Source organism: Thunnus maccoyii, chromosome 23, assembly GCF_910596095.1.
Source record: "Thunnus maccoyii chromosome 23, fThuMac1.1, whole genome shotgun sequence".
Classification (NCBI taxonomy): domain Eukaryota; kingdom Metazoa; phylum Chordata; class Actinopteri; order Scombriformes; family Scombridae; genus Thunnus; species Thunnus maccoyii.
This window is the reverse complement of record NC_056555.1, coordinates 18,300,625-18,313,213: the sequence shown is the minus strand read 5'-3', so window position 1 is coordinate 18,313,213 and position 12,589 is coordinate 18,300,625. Positions and strand designations below refer to the sequence as shown.

The window sequence follows — 12,589 nt, the reverse complement described above, 5'->3', positions numbered from 1 at the left end:
AAACAATGCATTTGAGACACAGAGAGAAGAGAGAGAAGCCTTTAGGGCAAGGCTGAAGAGACTAATCACATGCAGCACTAACTTGACAACCAAGGACAAATACTGAGCAACAATTATATCTCATTTTTCAGGTAGCTCAACCCTGACAAAATATTTGGCAGGGTATTATGGGATGGGAACACTGTCATATTAAATACAAGGACATGGACAATGCAACTAATAATCTAACAAAGGAAGAAAAAAGGCTTGAGCTAAATTTGAATGCACCCACTTTTATTTCAGACCACGTAAAAAATGGGAAATTACACCAATGATACTGTTTCATGATTTGAACAAACAACTATCTGACTGTGTCTAGAGTCTGACTCACGATACTGGATGCAACTTGTTTGAAATGTTACATTCAGTAAACTTATTTCATAAATGTTCAAATCCCAGGACTATATGCATCTTGCCAGAAAATCGTCCAGCGAGCAGAAACATAATGAACCCTATTTCTCCAATTGACTCTACAGCTCTATAAAGTGTTGCTTAATGTGACATTACATTGACTTTTCCTGTTTTTATAATGACTAGAAGGGGTATCTAATATATCTCTTGGATTTTATGAGGTAGCACAACATTCATGGTCATGCTCTGAGCATAAGACGTTGTGTCACATTGAAGAGACTCGTGGTTAAGACTCTGCTCTGAACCCGCTAATATGGTCCTGTGGGTTCTGAGCGCTGCCAGTAAACCTTCTCCCATGGGAAGAATCTTCTTGGATGTCACTCCAACACCCACACATTAGAAAAGCACTGAAAGGGATATACACACCATAATGTACCGACACTTGCCTCATTCCTCCTTGTCACCTTGTCACTATGCAGAAATAGCATGTTTAAGGAGCAGACACATTAGCAGTGTGGGTCTAGGGATGACAAAGTCCACCACTTGGGTCCAGACTGACATATTTCAACTACTGAATGGAATGCCATAAAAAATTTGTGCAGACATTGACATTCCCCCAAGGATGAATCCTAATGACTTTGGAAATTCCCCGACTTATCACCTAGTGCCACCAGCGGGTCAAAAGTTTACCCTTACACTGTGAAATATCTAATTTACAAGTTGGGTTGGTGCCAAATTCTGCACAGACATTCATGGGTCCAAGATAATGTATCCATATGACTTATGTGATCCCTAATGGCTTTGACTGCAGCACCACCATAACACAATACCACAGTAACATCAGGGTTTTGAATGAAATGTCTTGACAATTATTGGATGGACTGCCATGAACTTTTCATTGAGTTCCAACTTCTAATTGGTCCAGTACTTTGGTTTATGACCAATAACCTGCTAAGCTAATGACATTTCCATTAGCCTCTGTTGTACGTTAAGTTTAACACTAATTAGCCAAGGTTAGCATGTTAATATGCTAAACTAAGAAGGTTAACAGGGTAAACATTATACCTGCTACACATCGGCATGTTAGCATTGTCATTGTGAGCATGTTTCAAAGCTAGCATTAGAATTTGGCTTAGAGCATCACTTTTCCTAAGTACAGCCTCAATCTGCTGGCTGCAGACTCTTGGTCCTCCATCATTTTCTGACCATTTGTTGACAACAGGTTTACAAAAAGGGGAGTGCTATTTTATCCTCCTGATGTCTGTGCTTCATGTAAATTTTCCACCTCTATTCCCTCCAAATGTCACTAAGGAGATAACGGTTGAGAGTCGGAGCAAGATACAGAGACTGTAGACACAGCTGTGTAGCAGACTAGCAGGATCCCAAACTAAGCAAACTCTGACAATTCTAGGTACATGTTTGCAGAGCCTGGGTGAATACTAAAGGAACTGAATAACTTCATCACCCTGCTGGAGACGCAGTGGCTTCAAAAGACACCTACTTTGCAATTTAATTCAATTTGCCTCGGCCCATTTATAATTGCAAACTAGGAAGGGCAATCTGATAAAATGAATATCATTAGGAGTTGGTAAACAATCTGAGAGGAACTGTGTTCAAAATGGCTGTACTGAGAGAGCACTGATTTGGCATGGCTCAGTGCAGTGATGCATGTTTTTACCTACCCAAGCATGACAGATCCTATATGACCTCAAGGTAGAAGAGTTTTGATTTATGTGTATTGAAGTGGCCCAGTACTGACTTTCCCTACAATTCCTTTTTATGGGGATTTCCTGGTACTATCATCTGTGAGTTACAGTACGTCTTTAATTTTGTGATATCAGAGGAGCTTCTTCCACCAGGTACAAGCCCTCAGGGGAGCTTTTACTCACTAATGATTTGACATGAAAAGGTAAAGCTGAGGTTTATGACGCTCCAGACAAACACTGAAGGGTAAAATCTTCAAACGCAAAAGTCAGAGAGGCCCAGTGGTTAAAGGGCTGACGAACAAGATATTGTATGATGTGATTTAAGAGGCAGAGATAATGATACTGTGCCTTATTGGGCTTTTGCAGCTCCAGGCCTTTCCTTGCTGTTTACAATAAAAGCAAGGAGTCATCTTAAATATCGTTATACCAACAAATATGATAAACAGAAGTTAAACTTGCAAGTGAGGATGAGGCTCTCAGCTGTGTTGCCGGCCCAGATCGTGATTAGACTGATGAGGCAGGTGTATTTCTACATAAACATGTCATCTAAAACAGAACTCCCATCAGCACTTCAGCTCACTTGAAAAGCAACCCACAAACCACTTTCCACTCATCTTCAGTAAAGCAGCGGCTTATGAAATCACGCTGACTGCACCGGATGCAAAATTCACCCCCCCTCTACCCCCCCACCATCATCACCTTTTTTTTTTTCCCCCTTTCATACTGCAAAGGCAACCAGCAGGTTCTTGAATACTGCCATGAGAAATCCTGAGGATGAAATCCTCACTCACTGAAACATTTCCTTCCCTTCTTCCTTACACCCACAGTAAAAACAGAAAGTGCTGGCTTGGTTACAAGAGTCATATGGAACACATTCGATCAATATCCACTGACACTGCTTCATTGCCATGCATGGGCTCTGGGCAGTGCTGAAATATGCACGGGCAGCGTACAGCAATCAGTGTAAGGCACTGTGCACTTTCTCTTTAGAAACAAGGATAATATAGCTAATAGAAGTAGCGCACAATTCAAATATAGATATACAAGGAGTGAGATACAGTGGGCTAAGCATGAATAATTTAACATCATTATACAGTAGCTAGATGGAGATGAACTCTGAATTCTAGTTTCTCACAATACCACCCTCAGATGTTTTATTTAATAAGATGAAGTCTGAAACCATAGAAATCTTTTTTTCTTTTAATCTGTTATTTCTTTATGGAATGACTGAGAGCACACCCTGAGCATTCACTTTGCTTTAACTTTACTCAATTCAAAAAGACATTATATATAAATATATATATATTTCTGGCAACATCTTAATGGAAAACAGTAGGCGTGGGCTGTATTGCAAATGCAATACAAACTCCTGGACAATTAGGATTGAGCTAGTCTGAAAGGGGTCAGTCAACACATGCAGGTAGGAAACACCCAAAACTCAGCTCTGCAGACAATCTTACACACAAATATGCCACCACACAGCATCCTACTCTTTTCAAAACAGTAAAGCTCTGACAGACACTGAAAGAAGAAAGAAGAAGATCCACAGACGGTATAAAAGAGGCTAAAAACCCCGCAGTTCACTTGCCTGGAACGTGTAAAACCTCGTCCCATTCGGTGGATGCACCTTGGGGGAGTTGGTCCCCGTACTCATATCTGAGAAAATCATAATCCCTTTGTTGGACAAGCAATCCAGAACTGATCCGTGTATGTGTGTGTGTGTATTTTTTTTAAATCAACCAAACGTAAAGTGTTCACGGAAACTCGAAAAACGATCCCGAAGCGAGGACTCGGATCAGCCCCTGACCCGACGCTGCGCTCCCGGCATCGGATGGTGAAGCGCTCCGGTAAGATGCGCAACGCTTCCGAGAGAAGGAAAAGAAAAACCGTGATCACAAAAAGAAGTGAAAACAAAAATCAACTCTCTTGTCTTCTTTGCACCTCCCCGCTCGCATGCAAAAATGACTATTCTGTGTGTCCTAATGATTTGTCTGGAGAGTAAAACCCGCGGAGAGACAGCGGATCCATGGTCCCCCGACGCCCGCTGCAAGCAGCTCTGCCAGCGGCTCGGATGGGTCCGTCTGTGCGTGGATTATCGCCTCCCTGCTCCTCTTGGCTTCACCAATAACCAGTCAGAGCATCACAGCCGGGCTCAGCCAGCAACATACTGGGTGTCTCGATTGGCAGCAGAGTCACACGTTTGCTCCGTGTTTGCACTGTAAAAAATGTCCTTTTGTTGCAAAGAAATTCAAAGTCATTTCATGTTCACCCAACAAGCCCAAACAAAATAGCCTATTTGTCAGGGTCTGGTGGTTATTCCCCCCCTTTTTTTTGTTTGTGTGTGCTGCAATGAAAAATACATACAAAAAAGATTAGATTTTATGAAACAGCGTGTTGAGAATGTAAGTGCTGATGATGCGCATTTTTTTTGCAGTGTAGCTCAGTATTGATTTGAGGAAGAGACTGATGCTTATTTTCTCTGTGGACGAGAAGTTATCACTGTCTAAAACATACAGTGTGAAAGATTGGCCTTGTCTGTTCACTCAGAAGGAAGAAGATTGTGGTGTTTCAAGTGCAGAATTCATCAGCGGTTAAATAAATTGCAAGGAGCAGGTCACATAGGTAAATATAGGTTAAAAAAATGATTAGATGTGTCAGACCAGTGCTGGAATTTGACTAAAAATTAGTTTTTCTTCAGTCACCATGATGGATAGGGTGCATTTTGGATGACTGACTGTTTCATCAGTGTTGTCTGGATGTATGTGGGAAGTCCTTCACCTTTCATTAAAGCATGCAGTAAAGCTTTCATGCGCTTTTGTCTTAAAGTCGTTTGCCTTGGACCCAAAGTCATCCAGTTAACAACCTGTTTTTATCACCAATTTGCCATTTTTGAGTGTCAGCTAGCACTAATTCAACAAGCTACTTCATTATTTTCATATATGTCACAAGCTCACTTTACTTAAAATGGAGAGCCACCATGTCTTCTTCTTTCCAGTCACATCTCGGGCCAACATCCATTATCGAGCTGTCTCTGAAACATTTCCACTGCTTTCACTGTCTTCCTTCTTTCACAGACCTGCCATGTTCCCATGCAGAAAGCCTATATTGATTTTTTTTTTTTTTTTTTGCTGACGCACTTCTATAAAATACATCTGCTTCGACCAATTTAAGACAAGGGCATTGACTGGAGGCAGCTTTTAACTGCAATTTTATATGAAGAAAAGCAGTTCCACTTTAACAGACTTCCAACCAAGGGTGACGTGCCTCCACTTTACATCCAATTTTCTCTCATCAAGTGGCCTTTTCATGAGACTAATCCACATTTGCTGAATGGTCTAATCCAATTCTCGGTCCAAGCTACCAAGAGCCATCTGGAAAAAAAGTTAAAAATGAAATTATTTTCTTTGTTCCATTGAAATGGGTGCCAGCATTCAAGTTAACATTTTGTATCTTGATAAAGACGACTCTGATAATTGGATGAAAAAGCAAAGTATTCAGCCATAATTCAGATATTAAATCAAGATTAGTTACTGTTAGGGACATCCCAAGCAGTTCATTTTCTGGCTTGATTTTATGTTGTTAGACACAGTTCAGTGAGCTTGATTAAGCCGAGTGGGTTGAACTCACTGCTAGCCTCGCGGTCTTCGGAAAGATTCGGTTCTGGGGGACTTCAAAGTATTTGCTCTTGACATAGCAGGTTAACAGAATTTCCAACTGTGGAGCAGCAGATCCCATTAACCAGACTGAGCTGAGGTTGCACTCCTGACCTGGGAATATTCAACTGTGTATTGACTCAAAAATAACACAGACTTGCTCCTCAAATTCACCCTCAACGCTGTTTTGTTGTTTTAATGCCAGATATTCACTGAGGGCTTGACCTTACATGGGTAAATAAGAAGGCGAGAGCAAATGAGATGCATTTACAAGAAAATTAAGACAACAGAAATAATAAATTAGAAGCAGAGATGCTCCAGCAGAGCAGAGATGCTCCAGATGGGGCCTGAGGTCCAGGCATCTGATTGGCTGATAAAACTTGGGCAAAGCTCAGTGGGAGACATCCTGGGGTCAGTCTTGTCAGCAGACATGCCCAGCCCTGTGTCTCGTCGTAACAGCAAGAGCTTACAAAAAATGACTGCTTAGCCTACAGAGATGTCACATCGGGTTGACTAAGGTTTCAACAACAACCCTACATTATATTTAGCAAATGTTAGTAATTAGATTCCAACATAATAGGAACATATCAGTGCTTTTGCTTGTTTTAGTCAATTTAGTACGAATCATATAGATTTCACAGCTATACCTTAAATCATCATTTTGGTAACGCACTTTAGTTGCAGATTGATCTGAAATGTCTACAATACCCTATAATGATAATTTAAGAAAACTGGCAAGACAACATTCTTGCTTTCTATGATATCTGGGCAACTACAGTATGGTTACGAGTGTGAAACGATCACTATAGTCAAGTTTAGGCGACTAAAACATTTAATATCAGGTCTGTGAGGGGACGTAAACTCCACTCTCCCACATGACAGTCATCCATCCACCTGACCTGCTCATCCTTACTTCAGTCTTTGCTCCATAAAGGAGACACAATTTACTGTGTTGGCACTGCACAATGGACATAACTGGATGTAAATCGTGAATTGTCCAATATGGATGTGCTTCCTAGGCTCACCATGTTCACCATGGTGGTTTGCTAACCTTAGCAAGTCTCAAATTATTTTCATAACATAAGAAAATGAATGGAAAACGCATTCAAAAAACTATTAAGGAGCTAAAACTGACATTTTTTTCTATCAATTAAGTGTTATACTATAGAGACATACAGTGATATTTCGGGAAAAATTAGAGGTACATTGTGAAATCATTGTAGAAAAGTGTGTCCTTATAATTTGTGACAACCTGTGTCCAACCTTCTGGGGCATTTCTGCTGAGTAGGACGGTATGGATGTGCAGGATCTTTGCCATCAGGGGCTACTAAGCCCTTCTGCACATCAGTCACATAAAGGGACTTGTCTGTGTTCTGCAGTGCACTGGACTCTGACGTCATCGTACAGATGTGCAGTGGGCATGGCTTAGTGGTTCAGAGTGCTCATTGGCTCGGGTCTCTCAATCCTCTCTGTGTTTTCTCCAGCTCTGATTGACACTATTCTTTGTCTTTCAGCGTTTCCACAGCTGCCAAAGCATCACAGACGGAAAATTAAATATGAATCAAGAGACTAATACTCTTCAAGAAAGTATTTAAATTAATTAAAGCAGGACATTGTTGTACAAATTAAACAGTTACTAGAATTTTTTATCAAAGTAGGGTATTTAAATAATAATATTTCCAATCAATTTTTCATCAAAGTGCTTATTCGCATGGGCCCACTGAGGCAGTTTGTGCAAACACACAGACTGTGGTTCATTAAAACGGCACCTGAGTGAGTGTGTTTGTATGTGTGTCTGACACATGTGTGTGCGTGTCTGTGTTCATGCGCTTTCATGCGGGCCTGCACGTCTCTTGAAATGCATCCCTCTTTCCATCCAAATCCCTTAAGAAGAAAAACACACATGGTCCTGTTTCATCAATCAAAGCGCTCAAACAAATTGATTTTTGGTTTGAAAACCCGTGTTTGATCAGACCGCTGTCCTAATCTATGAGGCCAGCTACAGCCTTTGACAGATATCAGATAGTAGCGGTGATAATGCACAAACTGGGATTGGAGAGGCATCTGTGTTTTCTGCGGAGCAAAGCTAATATGCATTTAGGTAGGGAAAAAGTGTGATGCTGCTTTGAGAGGTCTTGTTAAGGACAGATAAGAATTCCTCATTAAACCCCCAGCTGTTAAGCAAATACACATGAAACACTTAGCAATGACCCGTAGCAATATTGGTGGGCGTACGAGACCACACATACCAGAGCTGTGGTAACCTGAGGATATGTATGTAAATCACACATTTTCATTTACTCTGTATCTGTGTGTGTGTGTGTGTGTGTGTGTGTGTGCACTGTATGTCTCTAATAGACATTGTGAGCTTGTGACAGAGCATTTTGCTGTAAGCCTGCTTGGTCAAACAACCACTTAAACTGCAAATGAGCTGCAAACAAGGAACAGAAAAGAGTGACATTTTGTGCATACGTAATGAGGATGTGGCGATTGCAACTTTAGACAAGAAACATGAGATGGACCAGCATTAATGACAGTGGCAGACTTTTGCAGCTTTGAATAAATTCTCCCGTGTTTAAAAAAAATGCAAATCATACTGCACCAACCGGAGATCACCGGAGCCAGGTCTTTTTTAGTGGTAAACACAACAGAAAAGTCACATTAATTGGTTATAGAAAATACTTGTACACAGTCTCCCAACTGGGACAAATGAGCTGACAGAAAGCAATTATTCTGGGAAAGAGAGTCATGAGACTCTGTCCTGACATGCAGTGGAAAAATACACATTTGAAGCCCGAAACTGTAAAAAAAAAAGGAATGAAGCTTGGGGGGAAATATGGCAATTTATTTAAAACAAACCTTATGTAAGACAAGACTGCTGTCTTAAAAATTCTTGAATGTCCCACAGGATGAATCTGAATGGTAATGTTCATCCACAGGCTACAACAACCCTGCATGGAACCAAGGGTTCAAAATAATGATTATTTTTACCATTAATAAATCTGTCAGTTATTTCTGCTATTGATGGGTGAGTCGTTTAGTCTGTAAAATGCCCATGACAAGCCCAAGATAATGTCTTCAAATTGCTAGCTTTGTCCAACCAACAGTTTAATTTCAATCATATGCAGTCAAATAGAGAAAAGTAGCAAATTCCAACACTTGAGACAAACTAACAATTATTTTCTGTTGATCAAGCTATAGAATAATTGAATAATTGTTTAAGAATCAGTCATGTACACATATATAGGTAATATTGTTGATTTATAGACAAACAAGATCAAGAGCCTACTGCCACACTAGCTGATTTGTGATGCTGTTTTGACCATCTTAGTTGAGTCTGTTAGCATGTTAACATTTGCTAATTAGCACTAAACACAAAGTACACTGGATAAATAAAATTTTTTGACTTGATGATGGTGATGACGCATATGTGAAAAGTTAAAGGATCATCATAATTATTATAATTAATCCTGAGGGAGACATGAATACATGACTCAAATTTAATGGCAATCCATCCAATAGTTGTTGAGATATTTCATCCACAAATGTTCAACCTCATGATGGCACCAGATGAAAAGTCAAGGGGTCGCCAAATTTAGTGGGATTCATCCTCTGGGCACCATGAATGTCTGTACAGATTTTCACGGAAACTATCCAAAGGTTGTTGAGATATTTCAGTCTGGACCAAAATGGTGAACCGACCGACCACCGACATTGCTATCGTTAGTGCCACATTGCAAAAAATATTCAAAATGTATGGGAATTGATTTTTTTGATATGGATCATGAAATGTATTAAAAATAGATCAGTTAATACAACACAGAGCTTTCATTTCAAACTATCAAAAGTTGATATTGCAGTAAATAGCAGCGCTCCAGAGGTAATTCTTCCCTGCTTCAACTAGCTGCTGAAGTGCACATTTGATATGTAGCGCATGATAAATCACTGTGGTACTGCTGGACTGGGGACACTCAGGGGAGATGGTGGCATGTTAGAATCCTCATACTCTATTGTCACCGTGCCTGGCACATGGTGTCAAACACACACTCTTAACAAGCTGACTAGAGACTAGGCCCTTTAAGGAGCTGAAGCTGTGTTGTGATGTACTGTGGTACATATCGTATTATAGAGCTCCCCAAAGAGCTCAACTGTCAGCTGAAGGAACTGGCAAATCTGCAGTCATCCTCTGGGTGTGGAGCCAGATTACAGAAAGAGACAAGGATCTATGAGTGTCAAAAAAACTGGATTCAATCTTCCTCAAATTAGTGAAGAAGAAACAGGACATTTTTCAGGACAAATTGTTGACAAAAAGGCGTTTTTGCTGTTTGCATTTTCATGATAACATTCCTGAAATAAAGTTCTGTGAAGAAAGCTTTTAGTTTTCTTTCTTATTCTCTATGCAATTCCCTGTATGATAGCTCAGTCTCTCGCTGAAGGGCCCCTCCAGGCACCACAACACCGCCACCTTCCATAATCACACTTGCCACTGCCTAATTGGGTCTTCACCTGCTGCCATACTCTACGCCAAATTCCACCGGCTATTATTATTATCAAAATGTTATTTCAAACTGTTTTGTGGCTTCTCCTCTCTCAAATTAGACCCAAAAATTCTGTAACTGCTCCATCCCTATGACTAGAATACTAATTTCCTTGAGCGCACTCCAAAAATTGAGCCTTTTGATTGCCATTGCTATTGAGTGTTTTTTGATTGCTTTTGCACTGACAATTTAGCAAGTCTCTTTACTGGCTTGTTCTAATATCTGCTGGCTAAAGTCTCTTGCTGAGTTTGTAAGAAACACTCGATCTGCAGGTGTCAGTGAAGGTCATGGGGCCCTCCCTGCATGGAGGCTTCTTGGTTGTCTGAAGCAGAGCAGCAGTAGAGGCATATTGATCGTGTCAACAGTCATGTGTGGGCAGACAGCTGTAATGGACGTTGCCCTGATCATGTCACTGCTGAAACATTAGAGAGCTATTGTCAAGGGTGCAGTGTTGAGTGAATGTGTGTGTGTGTTGGGAACATCATCCAGTGGAGAAGATGTGATTCAAGAAACAAAATGCTGGTGGATAAACGGGGAGAAGAAAAACATGGCAGGTTTTCAGCAGCTGTTTGGACAAAAGCCCAACAAAATGCATTTAGAGTAATTTAATAAGATAACAGATAGCATTAAGAGTAATTTAATAAGATAACACATATATGCTATTTGTTTAACAAATAGCATATATGTGCTTGTGGAATCATTTATGTACATATATGAAAGTGTTGCTTTATGACCAATGTAATCCATGCACACTATTTTCCTATTTTCCAGAAAGAAACACCAAAAAAAAGCAACTGAAAGCATTGAAATCATTATAAAATATTGTGCTGCAATCATTATATCCAAACATAAAAGCCCTATTGCTGCTTATGTATGTAGGCATGTGCATAAAGAAAGATACTGTGCCTTGAGGCCATAGAGTGCACAGTACTGTACATACAGTGGGAGAAAAAAGAAATGGCAGAACAGGAGGTGGATGCATTGGTATGGTTATGGAGAGAAGCATGGGCTACTGTTTGCTGCATATTCAGATTTGTGAAAGCATGTCACAGCAGCCGAGCGGAAGTTCTAGGGATAATGAATGTCTGTGCAAAATTTTAAGGCAATCCATCTAATAGTTGTTGAGATATTTCAGTCTGGACTGACAATGCCATCCCTAGAGTCATATCACAAGCGTTGCTAAAAATCACACAACACACGTCCTCCATATCGCTTTCTCTTTCCACTCATTCTCCAACGCTCCCTCTGACTGCATCTTCCATGCTCTTGTCCCCCGAGACCGTTGCCTTCTGTCTTTCATGGTCATTTTAAAGCTCTGACTCATTTGTTGTCTTTTTGGCTGATGTGTGATTTTTTTCCGAGCAATGTGTGAATGATGAAATCCAGGGGACCATTATTTTCCATTTTTGATCCGCTTTAAAAGCAGGTTTTATTTTTTTAAGACATTCAGTGCCAAAGGAAAAAAAAAAGGAAGATTGATACATTTTAGCTACTGAGGCAGGCTATAACCTATGGTATTGCTTGCCACCCTCTGGGAAATTCCAAGTCTTTTAACGGTCCAGTTGTTTTCACCGAAGCTCTGCAGGAAGCTGAAACAGCCTTTGACATTTTTTCCCTTAGAAGTCAGTCTCAAGGAGGAGATTTTGTCAGTAGGTTGTCATTTGAAAATGCTTTTTTTCCCTCTAGTCTATAGCTAAGATAAAGACAAGGCAAAAACAACTGTAAAGCGGCTGCAGGAAATGGAGCTCACAGTTCTTCTCAGTGCTCTTGAGTGCAGTAAGGACTTGAGGTTTCATCCCTGTGGTCGACTAACCTCTTCATCCCACTTCCGTGATTCCTGACAGCGAATACAAAGAAAGGGTCTACTTTCTTAACCACGGTCATTCTTATTTTTTCGGGTCTCCCCTCAGGTCTTCCTGCAGAAGGCTTCTAATTTTATGGAGAATTCAAGTAAGAGGAGTAACTATAGTAATTATTGAAATTATGAATACATTGGATACATTTTGTAAATATAAGCATTTCAGGAGCTAGGCTCAACTGTACTTAAAGCGCATAAACAGGTGAGATCATGGTTATTTTCTGCAAACTTTTTGTTCATAATTTATAAAAATGCACCAAAATTCATGTGAAAATGCTGCACAGACATTTGTTTTGATGTTTCACAAATGGAAAATAGATAATAAAAGCTAGAACACAAAACAAAAACATATCTAACACTCCAGATTTTGCAGATCAAGTTTCACAGAAGGTAAAACTATACTTTGCTAAAAGAGAAAAACAGTCCTTGTTTACCATCAAAATA

The 12,589-nt window shown here is 40.2% G+C and overlaps 1 protein-coding gene across 9 annotated transcripts in view; it reads right to left on the bottom strand.

Annotated features, from left to right (window-relative positions):
- The window catches only part of ppfia2 (PTPRF interacting protein alpha 2), a 158,848-nt gene that overhangs the window by 97,049 nt on the left and 49,210 nt on the right, over positions 1-12,589 (bottom strand). For 3 of the 9 annotated variants that reach the window (XM_042402509.1, XM_042402512.1, XM_042402511.1), the window contains exon 1: positions 3,685-4,357. The exons of the other annotated variants lie outside the window; for them this stretch is intronic. In XM_042402509.1, the coding sequence (XP_042258443.1) occupies positions 3,685-3,765 (81 nt within the window). In that variant the 5' untranslated portion in view covers positions 3,766-4,357. Of the gene's footprint in view, positions 1-3,684; positions 4,358-12,589 lie in introns of those variants that run through there. 9 annotated transcript variants of the gene reach the window in all.